This window comes from Cupressus sempervirens, chromosome 1 (assembly GCF_028749045.1).
Source record: "Cupressus sempervirens isolate cs-2001-9-10 chromosome 1, ASM2874904v1, whole genome shotgun sequence".
NCBI lineage: Eukaryota > Viridiplantae > Streptophyta > Pinopsida > Cupressales > Cupressaceae > Cupressus > Cupressus sempervirens.
In genome coordinates this window covers 515544901-515562922 of record NC_143118.1, presented here as the reverse complement: position 1 = coordinate 515562922, position 18022 = coordinate 515544901, and the positions used below count along the sequence as shown (strand labels likewise).

The following is an 18022-nucleotide window of genomic DNA, read 5'->3' as shown; positions in this document are numbered from 1 at the left end:
CTTATCTAGTTTTATATGGTTTGTGCAGTCGCTCCCATGTTTCCATCCTAGCTTTTACCCCTCCCTCTAATGATTCGTGTAGGCGACGAGTTTAAATCCGCTAGTGTTAGTCTCATTGATTATGTTGTGATTATGAATCGAAATGGATCCTACCTTCTCATGTCTTCCCTGTGAAGTAAGCCAATTATGTCATCATGACCCTAGGTCAGGACTTAGAGATCTTCTAGATTTATTGATTTGAAGGTATTTTTGTTTTGGCATTTGACTAGCTTCGAAGTGTTGGGTTCCACTTCTGTCATTTTTAGGGAGCATTCTGTTTTGGTTTTATCTACAATGGAATCCAACATTCACGTCTTCCATTCTAAGGAGTCCTACATGATGGCCTTCCATGGAAAAGTGAAACTAGAATGTTGGAATAGAATACTGAACCCGGTAGATGATACAACTAGGTTGGCAATGAGCAGGGCCATTGACAAAGCAGTATTTGACTACAAATTTACTTCAAAGACTAACAATGACATTATTGGGTTCTTTATTGGCTACCTGGTCAAAGCTAAGGTGGAGCACATGGATATAATTCATCTTTACTGTGACATTTTCCACCCAACCTGGAGGAAGGGGCTCGAACAAGTGGTAAGGAGCATTGATGATAAGTTTTGAATTCTGCTCCTAGAGAGGTATATGGCTCTTCCACCAGGGGACTTGAAATTGGAGGTTGCATTTTGATGTTCATCTTTGATCATCCGAGAGAACTTAGCCTTCTACAAGGAATGGCTTGAGATGGTGTTAAGTATCTGGTTTCTTCTATATTGGAGAGGCATTATGATGGAGGAAAACAAGGCTTGGATCACTGAATATCTCAATGCTTTTCATGCCTACATCCATCCTGGAGTAACATTTGATAATCTGGATGCCCTTATTTTTTGCACCCCCAATTTGGAAAAGACTAGTAGAGCAAAATCTGCCTTCGAATTCACCCCAATTTTCATATGGAAAACCCTAATGACATCTCTTAGGTCATTATGGTTTTCCCCAAATAGGGCTCTGGATGGTGGTAGTCAATTAGGCTGGGTATCTCGAGTAATTCCATAGTAGCCTTGTCAAATTTTGTTACTAGGTTTATATTATAGTATCATGTTTCTAGATGGCTTTAAGCATTTTGTATTATATATGGAACTTGGAAGTTGTCGATTGCTGATAATCGTATACAATGGAATTGTAAATAGTTATGATCAATACAAACTATATTAGTATTACTGGGTGGTTATGTTTTCCTTTTATGTTTCTCTCAGTATCAGGTTTAAATTTATCTCAGAGCATGTATGGACAACGTATTTTGTGTTTCTAATTTCTGCTAGTTTTTTATGTGATTTGTTTGGACTAGACTTTGAGGTTAGCTTTTGTGAATTAGCTAATTTAGTAATTCTATGAGATTTGTTTGTATTAGCCTCTGAGGTTAGCTTCTTTGAATTAGCTTCATAGATTATGTAGTTTCATTTTAGTAATTCAATTGATTAGCTATCTGGATATCACTTGTTTTTGATTATGAGGAACAACTGTCTATCTTGGCTAATTGAGAATGTTGTCGGCCTTGATGCTTGGTCTTAATTTCAATTTTCTGTGTATTTTCTATAATCGTTACTGGTAGAAGGTAATAGTTAATTATGTATGTTATTAATTATCGGCATACACTCGAGTTATGTTTGGGACTACAATTTCATGACCTTTGACTATGTTGATGCTGTGGGTTTTCCTTTAAGTCTATGTATTCAACTTGGTTAACGTTCTCTGGTTTAGCAGATTAAGGTTTGATCTTTTACTGATTGGATAGGCCCATATGTAAAGTATGTTTGATCTTTGCATTTGTGATTTGAATTAAGTTTGTTAGCTATTTCTTTATTGTTGTTACCTTTTGTATAGGTTTATCCATTCACCTTTGATCTAATAGGCATTATGATTCTTAATGTTTATATTTGTTCGAATCCATGCATGATGTTAACACCTCTATTTATTTAGGATCTAATCTTTCTTGTTACATGGCGTTCTTTATTCTTTATTAACCAATTTGATTGCAAGACAATTAGACAGGGTTGCTCACATTGGTCTCCTTGATCTTATGTCAAATAGGTCACCAAGAGAAGATGATGGCATAAATGTTGTATTTAGTTTTAAAGTAAACAACTTAATGCTGGGATGTACTTATAGATATTATGATTGGGGTATGCCCCTTTTAATCTGTAATAATATTGGACTATAGTATTGGGCGAGATTGGAAGTTTTCTTTTTTTGTTCTTTCCTACTAGTGCCCATTTGAACGGAGGAATGCTATTGTAATTTATTTTTTCATTAATAAATATATCATCATGGCCTTGGCCTTTTATTGATAAAAAAAATTAAAATAAAATATATGTATATGTGCACACACACACACACACACACACACACACACACACACACACACACACATATTATACATAATTTAAAAAAAAAATACTTAAAATGATAAAAATTGAAAAATAAAGTAATTTAAAAAAAAAAAAAAATGTTGAGTTAAAAAAAGTAAAATCATAAAAAATATAAAAAAGTTTGAAAATAAATAATACATACTATATTAATAAAAATAAATTAGCAAAAGTTGTTTCACGAGCTGTAATTTATTTTTAAAAAATTAGTTATATGTCAAACATAAATAAATCAAAAGAGTGACAATCATTTTAAATTTAACCAAATGAATTCTACCAAAACAATTAAAAACAATTATGACAAAATGATACAACATTTTTTTAAAACTATGACAAATCATTCACAGTACTTTCCATCCTCATCCTCATTTCCATCGTCATTGTCGCTGTTTCCATACTCATCATAGTTATACTCCGTTGCCACTGCTGGTTACCTCCATCTTCCTCTTTTCCTTTCGTTACTTCCAATCTCTAGCTGGCCTACACTTTATTTAATGCATAATATGTCTTTTTATGTATGCATCATGTTTTTTGTTTTGCCTCTACCATGTCACCTTTTACGTTAGGAGAAGTACTAATACATACTCAATACAATAATAATAATAAAACAAGGGGCGCAAGTGCCAAAGTTCCTACCTTTATTGTAGTGAGTTTTGAGATAAGAGTTGAGTCAATTTGTATATTTTATTATAAATTTGTAATAAAATTTTGGATGTCATGGAGGGCCTCCAATGTAGAGCTCAGAAGCTATGAGAAAAAATATGAGTTTGATAGATATGTAAATCGTAGAAGGTGAATTTCCAAAGTCTAGGAAGAGTGCTAGTTTTCCATTGGTGGTTTTATGTGGTAGTAGTGTAACCTATTAGTCTACAAAGTTAGAAGATACCAAGACATTGGTAGATGTTCATTGAAACTGTGTGGATGATGGAAAGCCACTTTTTACTACGCATGTTCACTAAAGATGTCATGAATATAAAGATGTGGTGAATATTTATTTTGTTTCATGAGCCCTTTTGCTTTTTTTTATAAAAAGAAAAAGGAAAAAGGAATAAATAACACACACACACACACACACACATGCACACGCGCATGCGTGCGTGCACACACACATATTTGTTTTTTTCTTTGAGCTTTTTTTTCATTATGGAATTGAAATGCATAAGGGATTTGTTATTCTACAAGAAAATTTTATGTAATAATGAAGAATATTATGGTATTGGAATTTTAGATAGAAAGCTATTTTTCTAAAAGAAAATATCGTTCATTGTATGTTGCATCCCCAAACAACATTTGAACTTACAAATTTTATTTTGATTTAAAATTATTTAAATATTTGATTTTATATTTTATATAAAACATTACTTAATTTACATAGAAATTATTTTGAATTTAAAATCTTTTATATTATTTTTAAAAGTTGAATAGTTTTTAGGCAAGAGCCTACAACACAATGGTAACTTGTGAGTCTCTCATGTGAAATGCATAATAATAAGTCGAACAATAGTATATAAAAAATTAGTTTTCAAAATATTATTATACATTTAAATAATATAAAAATATATAATTATTGAATAGTTATATGAATTTAATTATTATAGACAATTAAGATTATGATGAATTATTTTGATAAAAATAATAATTAATTAAAATAAAATTAATAGTATAATTGATTTTAATACTTTTAATCAAATTATGATAAACTTTAATAAAAATGTGAAGCTTATATATTATAGACTATGACTTATAGAATAAAATGTCAATTTATAATATTTTTAATTAAAAAAAATTAAAAAATTAAAATGTTTTAATTTACTTATATCTTAAATTTGAAATCCAATTAACCATCTATTTAATAGCAATGAAATTAATTTATAAAACCTAAAATATTTTATTACCAAATTAAAACAATTATTCTAAATTTAAATGACAACCTATAAGATTTCTTATAAAATGTTTTTTTTACATCTATAAATCTTTTTGACAAAAATTTACAAAATAGGTTTAAAAAAAATAATTACCTTTTTTAATCAATGATTATATTTTATTTAAAGATTCATGCATATAGTATGGTGCTATATTGGCATACAAAGAATGCCCGTGCTAGCTACTCTCAAATAAAAGTCAAGAAACATTTAAAGCGACGGTGACAACATTGTTCGATTTAGTATTAATTTTCTCATTGCTATTTTATGTGAAACAAATAGGATGATAGATAAATCGTATTTTTCAAATTCAAATTTCAAAACTATTGGAACTAATAATAAATTGATGTTGCTCAAATACATATATATATATATATATATTCACTTCGTTTTTCAAAAACCTAATCAGATTGAAGGTTTGTTAAATACATTTGAAATAGTACCAAGAAGTTGCCTCAAATTATTTTTTCAAATTTCGGCGATACTAGAAACCTTGGAGACCAAGAGAGAGAGGAAAAGAAGCTTAAGCGGAGAACGCAGAGGAACATATTTATTGTTATTTGGTTTCGAGGGCAGAGAAGAGCGTTGTATCTATGGCATTTTCATGCTTGTTGAATCGACAACACCATTATGTGCTTCGCGGGGTTCTTCAATTTCACTCAAGTAAGAGTCTTTATTATTCATTACAATGCATTGGTAGGAAGAAAGACGGAATTGGTTTTTCAATGAAGAAGCATGAAACTTCGCCTGGTTAACTCAGATAAATGGCAATTGCAAAGATGTTTTTTCCTGTTCTTTTTTTCACATTTCAAATAGATGCATAAATGCTTACTTTGAGACTAAATATAGTTGACAAAGAGCTAAATGATGAAATTACTCCAGAAGACTAAATACCCTGTATTGACCTGATGTCGAATGCACTGATAAATCAAATGCTTTAAAATGTTTATGTTTTCCATGCGTTGCATGATAAGTCTTGATCCCAGACGTGACAGTTTGTTTGAACAGGAGTTTCTTGCTTTTGGCCCAACTAGAGGTACACAAGTGGCATAAATATGGATTAGTGAAATATTATAAATCAGGACATGCGGATTCCTCTATGGGCTGATTTTTCTTCCCTGTACAGCTGCACACTCCTCATCTAGTTTCACCGATCTTGTCTCCAATACATATGCATATACTGTATCTGTTTGACACGCCTCCAAAAATGTACCAATCTTGTTATATAGCCCGAGTATCTTTGGGAGACGTCAGATGTGGCTGATAGAAATTGATGTAAATAACATGAAAAAGAAAGAGAAGAGTTTATTTAAACTTTTTAACGTAAGTGTAATAAAATACTAATTCGGATTCGAAGTGCAAACAACCCAGTTGTTACATATCGCTTGTCTATATACTCATAATTGGAGAATTTTGGCTGTGACCTTTTTTCATAAGCTTTCCATATATATATATATATATATATATATATATATATATATACACGCGCACATGCATTTATTTTTTTGTGTATAAATCTATATATATGTATATATTCATATTGATATGTACACATGTATACATACATATACATAAATAAATACACACACAAATATGCTAATATTGTTGGACAAACTGAATAACTGAGAGAGGGGTGAATCAATTATTCCTACACACTTCGTAAAACTTTTTCTCTGTTGGAAAACTAGTAATAACAATTTTTGATCTATCAGTTAAACACATCAGAAGCATTGACATAGTGAACATCAAGATTTACATGGAAACCCAAATAAAGAAAAATCGTGGAGAAGCTAATTCTCATGAAATGAACACCTGTTAGGGTGGGACCGGTTGAGATAAGATAAGATAATGATATTAATGTCCAACAAGAGACCAACTAGTGTCTATGGGATTGAAAGATACAACAGTATAGAGAATAAAACAACAATAGGAACGCCAAAAGGAGTTCAGGGAAAACAACAAGGAAGACGAGAGAGAGAGAGAGAGAGAGAGAGAGAGAGAGAGAGAGAGAGAGAGAGAGAGATCCTTTCTAGGTACAAAGAAACCTTGCGTAGAAGGATAAGGCCTAGGGCAAACAAGGGTCAGGGCCTGACATCGTCGCTGTCTTTGTGTAGCAGTGGGGGTAGAGTGTCACCGTCTGAGAGGCCCATGTCGAGGTCTAACCGATTTGGTGTGTCCGGAGTAGAGTGCATGCTGTCGTTTCATGCCTCTAGAAGTGGACATGGAAGGAAAGAAGTCAGTGATGAGCTGATGAGCTGATCTAAGGTCTGGCTCCGAAGAAACAAGATCTGTAAAGTATGGTCTTTGAGCTGGGAGGCCTCCTTGAGGTTGAGCGCTAAGCATCGCTAGGAAATGTATGTAGCCTTTAGGACCTACTTCGATCTCAAAATCCAACCAGGAGGGAAAGTGTCTCAAATCACAGCCTTGAGGTTTCTGATCACTGCCCATTTACCCTCTTGGCCGGTAACCACAACAAGAGCCCGAGCCTCCTTAAGTTCTGCCACTTGCAATCTGGTGAGATCCTTATCAAGATAAATCTTAATGGGGAGAGAGAAGAGTTTCCTCTTTGCTTTAAGAGCCCGAAGGTGATCAACAAGTGAAAGGAACCGGATAAAGAGGGTATTGTCATGCCCAACCTAGGCACAATCAAGTGAGATGTCAGTGATATCCAGTTGGTCTTTAAGGAAGGAGTAGCCTGCTGCAAGAGGCTTGGGGCAAGGAAGAGGGAGACCGCAGACCCTCAAGTTTAGCTCACGGGCATGCCTGACCCTTTCATCCGCTAACTTAGTCTGGACCAGCTTCTCTACGCTGGAGAGAGTAGCAGTGAGGTAATTTTTACAAAGGCTCACTGCCGATCTTGCTCACTGTAGTTCGGCTAATTTCTGGTTTGCTCACTGCCTATTGAGTTAACTACCTTGAGATATGAAAATGGTTAGCTGCCAATACAATTAGGTTCATTTGCCAATACAAATAGGCACACTGCCAAAAAATATGAAGAGAGATTGAATTCACCACTGAGATCACAGTCACCAACTGATTGCAAAACATAAAAGTTATATAAATTTGCACTGATTACATCAATACACACACAAATCTCCTATAAACAGATTTGCAATGACTTCCCATACAAGCAAAGCATAAGCCACTAGAACAATTGAATGCCATCAACCATGTTGTCTAAGATAATTTGAAATAGGATACACCAAGACATTCCTGCTGTGGTAAGAATTGAAATGTGGGCCACCTTGATCAATAACTTGTCTCGTGCACCAGCATGCAACACCATCTCCAAAGCCATCAGTCCCAACAAACATGGTGGACACATTACAAGGTAATTGTTGGGACTGAAACACAAACGAACACACTCCAATAGGATCGACCACAAACAATCAATCCACTATATGTTGCACACAAGGTAGAACCACCACAGAAAAGGAATAAGAGTAAATATCTGAAGCACAACTTTCGGTGAACACTTCTATGGATACACATAGGCTATCAGTACGTAACACCAATACACCAAGACTATCAGTACACATAAATCGATGCAATTAAAACATGACTTTGCATAGAATTTGTTGACATCAATGACAACCCTTAATGACAACAACATGAATAGTATCAACTTCACATTCTAACAGATATTAGTTGGTTGAGGTCCAAGAACCAAAATAAAGAATAGGACTTAATGTGGTGTCACTTTCTTAATTTGTCTCAGAAGTTTCCCTAAATCACAATTGCAATGGATTAGTGTTATTGATTTAGTGGATTCTTTAATCATGTGATCCGTAATTAGAATCTTGTATTCATCACATGAGCACAAATATCAAAACATATACATACATACATATATGTATGCATGCATGCATGCAAGCATGTAAACTAATAATTGAATTTTGATATACGAGTCATGATATGATACTTATGTCTTTAAGTTTTAATTTTGTTGAAACTTGCAGCCTTTGTGCATTTTGATATATGATACTTTTTATTGTTTGAATGAATTATATGAATATCAACAAATGTATCAAATTAAAATTTGAACTTTTAGTTGATTCATTTGATGTTATCCTATGTTCCTATTCTATGATGATTTGATTTGTTCATTTGATGCTATGTTCTATGATGATTTCAGATTTGATGAATGTAACTGATCATTGATTCAATGATTTTAGATTAATAAATCTTATTATGTTGCTATGATGAATGTTTTTGAAATATAAAGCAGCAAGAGGGTGTTGGTTTGTGGTACATTAGGAACTAGAAGGTTAACAACATAAAGAATATGCATTAACAACAACTATCACATTGTCAGCAGATGGAAAGCAACCACATTCTTACCTCTATCAAAAACATAACTAGAGTAAGAGTACTTCAAAGCATTAAAACTAAGTCCATATACTTAATATAACAATTTAGGCAAAAACTAGGCTTCACAATACTATTACCGTGCCACGCAGGGCTTACACCCAATATCAAAAAAAAACTTGTTTTTCAGACCCCGAGGGTCAACAACAGTCTTTAAACAAAAAGTAGACAGGCACATAGCAACTAAAAGTTTTCACCTCCTCCCATTCCTCTTGGAGAGGAGGGCCATAGTCCATTCTTCCTTGAGGAACTGTAAGAGCTCCTAGAAGTTTTCACCTCCACCCATTCCTCTTGGAGAGGAGGGTGATAGTCCATTCTTCCTTGAGGAACTGTAAGAGCTCCTTTTAACCAATGTCCTTGTCCAACTTTTCACTAGCAACCCACTCTTGCATCAAATAGAGAGTTATCGAGCAAGCATGCATCATCTTAATGGAAAATTTGCTGGTGATCTGCATACAGTTACTAAGCCCAACGAACTCCTTCCTCAACCCGTTGACAATGTCATCCAACTCTGCAAGATGCTTGTTGAAACTTCCCACCAATCCACCATAATTTACCTCAGTGGTTTCCATGCCAACTGCCTCCTTGTCATTAACCTGCAAAGGGATTTTCTCATGGGGGTATAGGAAGGGGTTTAAGTAGGTATTAATGTAGGTGGCGAGGACAAGGAATGAGGGCATGGGGGGGACTCTTTAACCACTTGCAGTGTGGAAACATACTTGCGGCCAAAGGAATGCTCAAAGGTATCATTCGAGGTGTGATGTTCAGATTCTTCAGAGCTACTGGAATTGGCCTTCTTAATGGCTTCTTTGTGTCTTTCCTTAGTCAACTTGTTAGACCTATGAGCACTAGGAGTCTCGACAAAGTCATCAGAGTCGACACTAACAATATGTATTTTTCCCTTTTTTTGGGGGCCTAGCCACAACAGGGGGACTAATAGCTCGTTTTTTCTTGGTATCCCTTGACTCCAAAGGAGAAGGAGTTGCGCCTTTGTAGGTGGTTCTAGGGTAATTTTTCTTGCTGGTATTGACCGCTTGTATCCTGGGTGGACTTAGCTGGGGCAACCTCAAATTGGGGCACAAGTTGGACAGAAACATTGACCGAGGGACTAAGGCACGATGGAAATTGTAGAGTCTAAAGATTAACCCGTGGTGCAAAATGACAAAATCTTTACCAGTTTCTTTACATTCCCTAATATACCCGACATTGCTTTCAATAGAATGTAGGAGAAAGAAAGGAATCAGTAAGCTTACCCTCTAAAGTGGAATACTTCATGATAATTTAGCACAAGTGCTTCAAGTTTCCTAGTAGTTCTTTACGACTGTAACCTCCCTGTTTTTTCAACGACTGTTCATTGGAGCCATGAAAGAATTGGTTGAGGCCATCAAGGTTTGAAGTCTCGCTTCTCTTTTTCCATTTCCGACCCACAGTGGGGAGGCTAGTAGCTTTGGTAATGACTTCTTCATTGATTTCAAAGTTGATGCCTTTAATGGTCACTCTTCACTCGTTCCAAGAATAGATGAATTGGCGAGACACTGACTCATCCTATCCCCCATACATACTCTCCACAAATGACAACATGTCTCCCTCTTCACAAACATGCATAATTGCAACATTGTTCCTTAGGTCATCCTCAATCTTGCTGGATTCAATTACGAATTTAGCACCTCCCATAGCAGAAATCCTCAGAGGGCCAACAATGTTAACCCAAAAAATAGCAGAGGAACAATTAAAATTGTGAGGCTTTTTGTATTTAGTTTTAACATCATCTCTAATTGATTATCTTAACTCGTCATAATTATGAGCATAATTATCTGTTCGTTTCAGACTCCGTTTCTCCTGCTCGTACACGTGTGAGGCATTATTGAAAAAGATGGAGGTTTTCTTCTTAACCTCATTGTATCTTTTTAAATCTTTTTTCTTGGTAATGTTGCTATAGGAGTTATTATTAAAGTGACACTTAAAGGGCTTGTAGACAATTATGAACTTTGTGTTTCGAGCAGTAATCCATGTCATCATTGTTAGGATCCACATGTATCATGTGATCCCCAAAATTTGACCACCAATCATAATTTTCCCAATCCAACTTGACTCCCTGGGCACATGTAAAATCATGGGGCGTGTGTCCATGATGTGTATAGAAGTGTTGTCACACATGATTAACATGAGTTAGGATGTGTTCCTCCTGCCTAAGGAGGCTCCTAGTATTCTCTGCCAACTGATCAACAACTCTTCAGTTCATCAAACTATCTTGCAGAATCCCTGCTGTAGCCAAGGAGTCAACAACCTCATTGCCTTCACAGTAGATGTGGTGAATATATTCATGGAAATAAAGGAGCAAGCTGCAAATGTCGGAGATAATAGGTTCCACCCGCCAACCCGCTTTGGTCTTATGCTTGACATCTTTTACGTGATCTTGGAGTCACCTTTGATCTCTAGATGCATGATAGCAATATTGGAGGCAAAATTAAGACATTGAAGAAGGGCCATGCCTTCAACCTGGTTGACAGGATGCTTCCTAAGGGAGCCTGCATAGGCAACACTTAGCAAACCCTGATTGTTCCCAAGGACTCCCCCCTAACCGGGCCTTTGTTATTAGTGATGCCATCAAAGTTTAATTTGGACCATTTAGGCAGTGGGGGGATCCATATAGTCATAGCTCTAGCAACCATTCTAGTATTGTTGTACTTGTAGAAGCCTGGACTAAGTTTCCAGTTTTGGGCAATGCAAATGTATGCTATGCACAGGGGGGGTGGGGGGGTTTTCCAACTACAAGTAGTGATGTTCTCTTGGATTCGCTTCTAACTAATGAGGAGGGTCTTGTGTGAGGAATTTTCAGTCTCTGAAAATCCGATTGTTCCTTTGTTTCCAGATGCCCCAATGACCATGGGTAGGGACCATATTCACAAGAATTTGAAGCAAAGGGTGGTTGGAGGTGCTCTTCCGATGAATAAACTGCCTGATATCCACATTAAGAGCCCAATTGAGATTGAATTTTATGAGGACACAGTGCTAGATGAAGGACACAAACTCACAATGGATAAAATGATGGTTGATGGTTTCCTCAACATTCTTGCACATAACACACTTGTTAGCAAGGTTAAATCCTCTCATGTAAAGGTTGTCCAGAGGAAGGATTTTCCCTTGCATCAACGTCCACCAAAAAGAGTTGATTTTGGGTATGAGTTGTGTGTTCCAAATTTTAGATTAGTCAGTCGGGTCTCTAGTAGAGGTGGTTGTCATATCAAACATCGACTTGACTGAGAAGCTACCAGTTTGGTGGGGGACCATAAGATCTTATCATTTTTGTCGAAAGGGGGGATCCTCATATGCTTTTGTTGTTTTAGAAGTTCTAAGGCCAAGTGGTGGACTTCCGAGTTGTTTGAAAGGAGGGGGTAATATTCCGTCACCTCTCTTTACTTATGTAATCAATCACTTTGTGTCCAATAGTATGGTTAGGAGGTTTTGGAGGGGTTGGAATCTGTGTGCCTCAGTACTCAGTGACTCCAACCAAGTGTCCTTTCAAAATCTAATATCAACACCATTGCCAAGTTGCCACTTTAAGCCTTTATGAAGGAGTGTCTTGCATTTGAGAATGTTGTTCCAAATTTTGGAACCTTGCGGTTGATTTCCTTCGATGAACAACTCTTTGACAGGCTCCCATTAGGGTATTTGGTACACATAATATTGCACCAATCCTCCTTTCCCTCAATGAGTTTCCAAGCCGTTTTGTAGATAAGGGCTTTATGCAAAGGATTTATTTTCTATAAGCCCAAGGGCCTCCATACTTTTTGGGGGAGTACACTGTATCCCAGTTGATAAGCGAGTTTCCTTTTTTCCTCTGTGCCAACTTAAAGGAAATTGTGTTGTATCTTTTCTAATCTTTTTGCCATAACACCAGAGATTTTAAAGAGTGATAGGAAGTAGACTGGTATACCCTGTAGGGAGGAACAAAGAAGTTGGAGTTTGTCTGCATTACTAAGGATCTTATCCTTCCACCTCGTGAGTTTCTTTGGGTTTGTTCCAGAATACTGTTCCAAAATTCCATTTTCACATTCTTAACCGTGAGAGGTAAGCCTAGGTATGAGGAGGGGAGGACAACAGATTGACAACCAAGAATCTTAGTCACCTTGATATGGATCTCAATAGTAGTGTTGAAGAAGAAGATTGCACTTTTATGGAAGTTGATACATTGCCCAAAAGCTTGAGCATATCTCTCCAGTAGTTTCCATTCCCTTGATTCCACTACAAACAATTCACCAAAGATGAAGGTGCCATCCATGAATGGTTGGAGAATTGAGGACGGGAGGGTAGAGGCAGGTTTGATTCCTTTGATTATCCTTTGGTCAGCGAGGCTTTGCATGTTCCTACCTAACACCTCAGCAACCAGAATGAACACGTAGGGGGATAAGGGGTCCCCTTGTCGTGACCCTTTGCTCATGGGGAAGAAAACACCAGTGGAGCCATTAACAATAACAAAAAATTTGTCAGGTTTAATGCATTCCTTTATAATTTTAATGAAATTTTCAGAAAAGCCTTATCTCAACAAGACTTTCTATAAGAAGGTCTAGTTGACTTTATCATAAGCTTTTGAAATATCAAGTTTAAGAGCCATACCTTCAATTTTGCTTTTGTCCATGGAGTGAATAATTTCATGAGTGGAGATAGCCACATGCGGGATTTGTCTTCCCGAGATAAAACCCTTTTGGTTATGACATAACTTTCTGAAGAAGTGGTTTTACCCTATTCACCATAAATTTGGCTAGGATCTTGTAGAAAGTGTTGTAGAGGCTGTTAGGCCTATAGTCATCCATGGTGGTAGGATTGTTGTGTGTGGGGATGAGGACGATATAAGTTCTGTTGTGCTATCATAGAAGCCTTCCCATTCTAATGAAGTCTCCACTTGCTTTGGTGACATCAACCTCGATTATGTCCCAGTAGTTTTGGTAGAAAGCATGGGGAAGCCATCTAGGCTCAAGGCCTTGTAGGCTCCCATTGCGAACACAACCTTCTTCACCTCCTCATCAGTTACCCGGGCCAAAAGGTTGGCATTATCTCCATCAGTGATGACATTGGGGAGGTGGTTTATTAGGGCCGAGTTGTCACCCCATTGTGAGAGCAAAAGTTCCTGTAGAATTCCGTGGCAATGGGTTTAAGAAGTTTTTTATCCGTTATTTTATCGCCCATCATATTAATCAGGGAATCAATCGTGTTTCTTTTTCTATGATTAGTTGCTGATCTATGGAAGAAAGAGGAGTTGTGATCCCCCTCCTTGAACCATTGAACACAGGATCTTTGCTTCCAATAGACTTCCTCGTTGGCCATGAGTTGCTTCCACTTTTTTCTGTAACTTTCCTCCTTGTTTTGAGTATCAGCAAGAGGATTGCCATTGGCTAACTGTTTCGAAAAATTGTCCAAGGTGGCAGGCAGATAGCTCTTTCTTTTGATCGAATATGTCCCCAAAATTGCTTTTGCTCTAGCCTCTACCCTTGTTTCTGATAATGTCCATCTTCGTGGCAACCCTGTACATGTCTGTTCAAGTGACCAGATGTGTTAGAGAATCTGGATCAGTAATAGAGAGAACTTTGATAATCTTTTAATTTTTCAGATTGTCTCAGATAATTGCTTTATCGCAGATGTGTATATTGATGTTACATCTTGAAGGATAATAGATATATGATCAAACTTATCTCATATATATATATATAGGCCAGATTGGTGTAAGGGTAGTGGGCCATAGAATTTATAGGGTGGTGGATTGATTGACCGGTTTCATTAGCTCCAGCTTTCATGCCTGCCATATCCTCCATGGCGCCATCTTGCTCGCTCGATCTACTGGGGGTGTGCAAGCTGGCCCTGTAGGTGGGGACTGGCCTTATCTCCTTGACTAGTTGGTTGCCTTTTTATAGTTATGCTGAGTTAGTCCCTTCCTGTCGGTTCATTATGCTGAGGCTCCAACCATCCAACTCTCTATAAAGGCTGTGGGAGCCAAACTTCCAGATAACTATAGTTGTTCCGCCCCTGTCTCGCAATGCTAGTTCTCATGCATGCAGGGGGTGAAGGCTGGAGGGAAAGTACTGCTGGCCCGGGTTCAGGATGGAGCAGGAAAGAAACCAAGTATATATATATATCAGACTTTATCTAAGATAACATGTATACTGTTGCTGATAGTCTAACAGTAATACTGATATATATATATATATATATATATATATATATATATATATATATATATATATATATATATATATATGAATTCCTTATATGTATTTATGCAGACTTAAATTTAGTATGAATGCCAAGTATTATTGCTGACTTGTATAGAATGCAGATGTGTGTATTGCCACCTTGATTGATACCACGCTGCATTTGATACTCATATAAATAGGAAATCATATGTCATGTCATGTAGGGACATGACCCTTACGTGGTATGACCCACGAAGGGTCATGGCCTTACGTGCCATGATCTACCATAACTACCATTAGTTAGGCAATAACATTTGTTCCAATGTTTGAAGTGAATTGGGGGGTTTATGATCTCAGTATTTTAAAGCGATCACTATGTATCTCTAATTAAAGCGATCGATGGTGATCTCAGTATTTTGTTTAATTTGAGATAATACTGCAGTCATCTGCAGTGATAATGATATGTTAATAAAGCATCTCTCATTGTATGTATGTATGTATGTATATACTTGCTAATTTATACATATCAAATCATCATAATTTGTATGAGAACATTAATCCGACCAAAGCTATAATTCAACAAAGTGGACCACCATCCTTGGATCATTTCTTTGAAAGTGGGGTGAGATGTCCACATGATCTCAGATCTAAAAGGGTGTAGTCCCTGCTTCGGGGAGTTTAACCATTTAAGGAGCAAAGGCTTATGGTCAAAGGCCGTCCTGGGTAGGGAGATTAGGGAGGTGGAGTTGGCAGTATCCCAAGCTTGGGATACCAAGGATCTGTCCAAGCGAACTTGAATAAGGTGATCCCTTTCTGTTGGTGGTTTGGGTGAAACGGTTGCCGACAAGTTCCAAATCTACCAAAACTGAACCATTAACAAAGTTAGCAAGGTCGTCCATGGTATCACTATAATCATTCAAGCCTCCCAACTTCTCAAAAGGGTAGAGAGGGGAGTTGAGATCACTTGCATTAGGATATTAGCACTGGGGTTTTGGAGTAAGCAATTGCTGATTTCCTCCCATAGGTCCTTTTTGTTGACTTTGGTGTTAGGGCCATAAATATTGAACATGAGGCATTGATTATGGTCTTTGGAGCAAGAGACCACAAGCAAAGTTTAAGAGAAGGATAGGGCATTAGCCATCACATTGTGAGGGTTCCAAAGAGTGGCAAAACCCCTAGAAGCCCTAGAGGCCTCTGAGTAGAGGAAGTGTGCACCTAGCCAAAGATTGGTCACAATAGTAGCAAAATTGTCTAAGTTGCCGGTTCGCGGTTTGGTTCCGGGTTCGGGTTCGAGAACCGGTTCGCTGGTTCGACAAAATTTTGAAAAGGGGTTTGGGTTCGTTTGGGTTCGTTAGTACAAAAACATGTAAAAAAAAATATTTAAAAAAAATAAAAAAATAAAAATTATATATATATATACATCTTTACGAAGCATGAGTTAGAATTAGAATGTAGCATAGTAGCATAAACACATTTGAACAACAAAAAACTTTAAAACAGCATAAACAATATAGTAGCAAACCACAGCGATCATTGGAACCCCTAGCGACTAGATCTCTTCCCTTTCATTTAAAAAATTCATAACTGTATCTGATTAGTTTATGCAGATCAACAGTAAGTTTTAATAAAAATTTCTTCTTTTCATAAATTTATTTACCAAACTCTTATTATGATTAACATAATTGATTGAACGTGGTTAAAAACTAATTAGATCTAGCTTGCAGAAGGTAAATCCCTTTGACCAGCTGAATATTCTTCAATCTCTTTGGGCACAATCTCCCAAGCATTGATCAACAACAGTAAACTGGAAAAAGACCATTCATGGAGGCCTCCGGATAACATAGTCTAACGTCCCAGATTCAATATTCTTTAATACAATTTTTAATATACCTAGAGGAGAAATAATCAGCCAAACAGTGATAGACAATGTGGTAAGTAGCTGCCCCACCTGACCATATTCATGTGACCGTAACTTTCTTCTGCAGGGCAACATTTCCCAATAAAATGTTGTTTATTATTTAGTGTTTGAAAAATTCATATTGCTACTCAAATAGGCCCTGAAATTCCTCGAAATTGGTCATGGTGGTCGCCACATGTTGAGCATCTTCTCTTGTGGGTGTCTCAAATTTAGTAGCATTTTGATTCAAATAGAAAGTGTTTTACAGCTAGGGATTACTCAACACTAAAAAACTGTGGCATTGTAATGCCTACCAACCCAGACCCAAGATGTATCAACATAAATTAAATTAAAACATGCTGTAATGTGGAAAATTTATATGTGGTTCTCCTGGGTTCGAACCTTGGTCTGAAATTTTATATGTGGTTCTCTTGGGTTCGAACTAGATCGAACCAGGCCTCCAAAAACGAACCCAGGTCGAACCCAGGTCGAACCGGACCAGAACCACGAACCGGTTCGAACCGGTACGTGGTCCGAAGGGGGGGGGGGGAGGTACCCGTGCAACTTAAAAAATTGTTTTAAGACATTTTAACTTCCTGGAGTAAAGGATGTCTACCTTTTGTTCATAAATATATTGTCTGATAGCTTTTTGCTTCTTAGGGCTGTTTAGGCCTCCAATACTCCAAGAGAGGAATATCATTTCTTACCTTTGTAGTTGATATCTAGGGTGAGTTGTCGACTAGTAGCTATCTCCCTTTCAATGTCCTTCTGTCTCTTGGTTCTTTTAGAGGGTTGTCCTCTTGGAGTGTCTGCACTAACATTGGGTTTCTTGTTTTTTGATTTTTTCTTCTAGGTTTGCTATTCCCCATCATCATTATCAGGTTCCTTTGTAGAGGTAGCCGGGGTCTGCTGTGTTTGGTCCAACGGAAGTTGTTGCAAACACAAATACTTAGATTTGAGTTTTCTCCTAGGGGATTAAGGGTCACATTTATTGATATATCTTTAATGCTTAGTCTAGCTTCCTTAGTCCCAAGCATGCTAAATAGGGAACCCGTGCTCTCTTCACAGGTTGAGGCAGTAGCAGCAGTTCCACTTTTGGGTATAGCCTCAATGGGGACCATTAGAGGTTGAGGGATTGCACCTTCTTCTAGGCCGAAAACTGAAGAAGGTTGAGGTTGACTTGTA

The 18022-nt window shown here is 37.0% G+C and overlaps 1 protein-coding gene across 1 annotated transcript in view; it reads left to right on the top strand.

The window, feature by feature from the left end:
• The first annotated feature begins 4842 nt into the window (after window positions 1-4842).
• The window catches only part of LOC149578497 (Mitochondrial inner membrane translocase complex, subunit Tim44-related protein), a 220744-nt gene continuing 207564 nt past the window's right edge, over window positions 4843-18022 (top strand). The window contains exon 1 of the mRNA XM_089829480.1: window positions 4843-5047. Within this exon, the coding sequence (XP_089685606.1) occupies window positions 4978-5047 (70 nt within the window). The 5' untranslated portion in view covers window positions 4843-4977. The remainder of the gene's footprint in view (window positions 5048-18022) is intronic.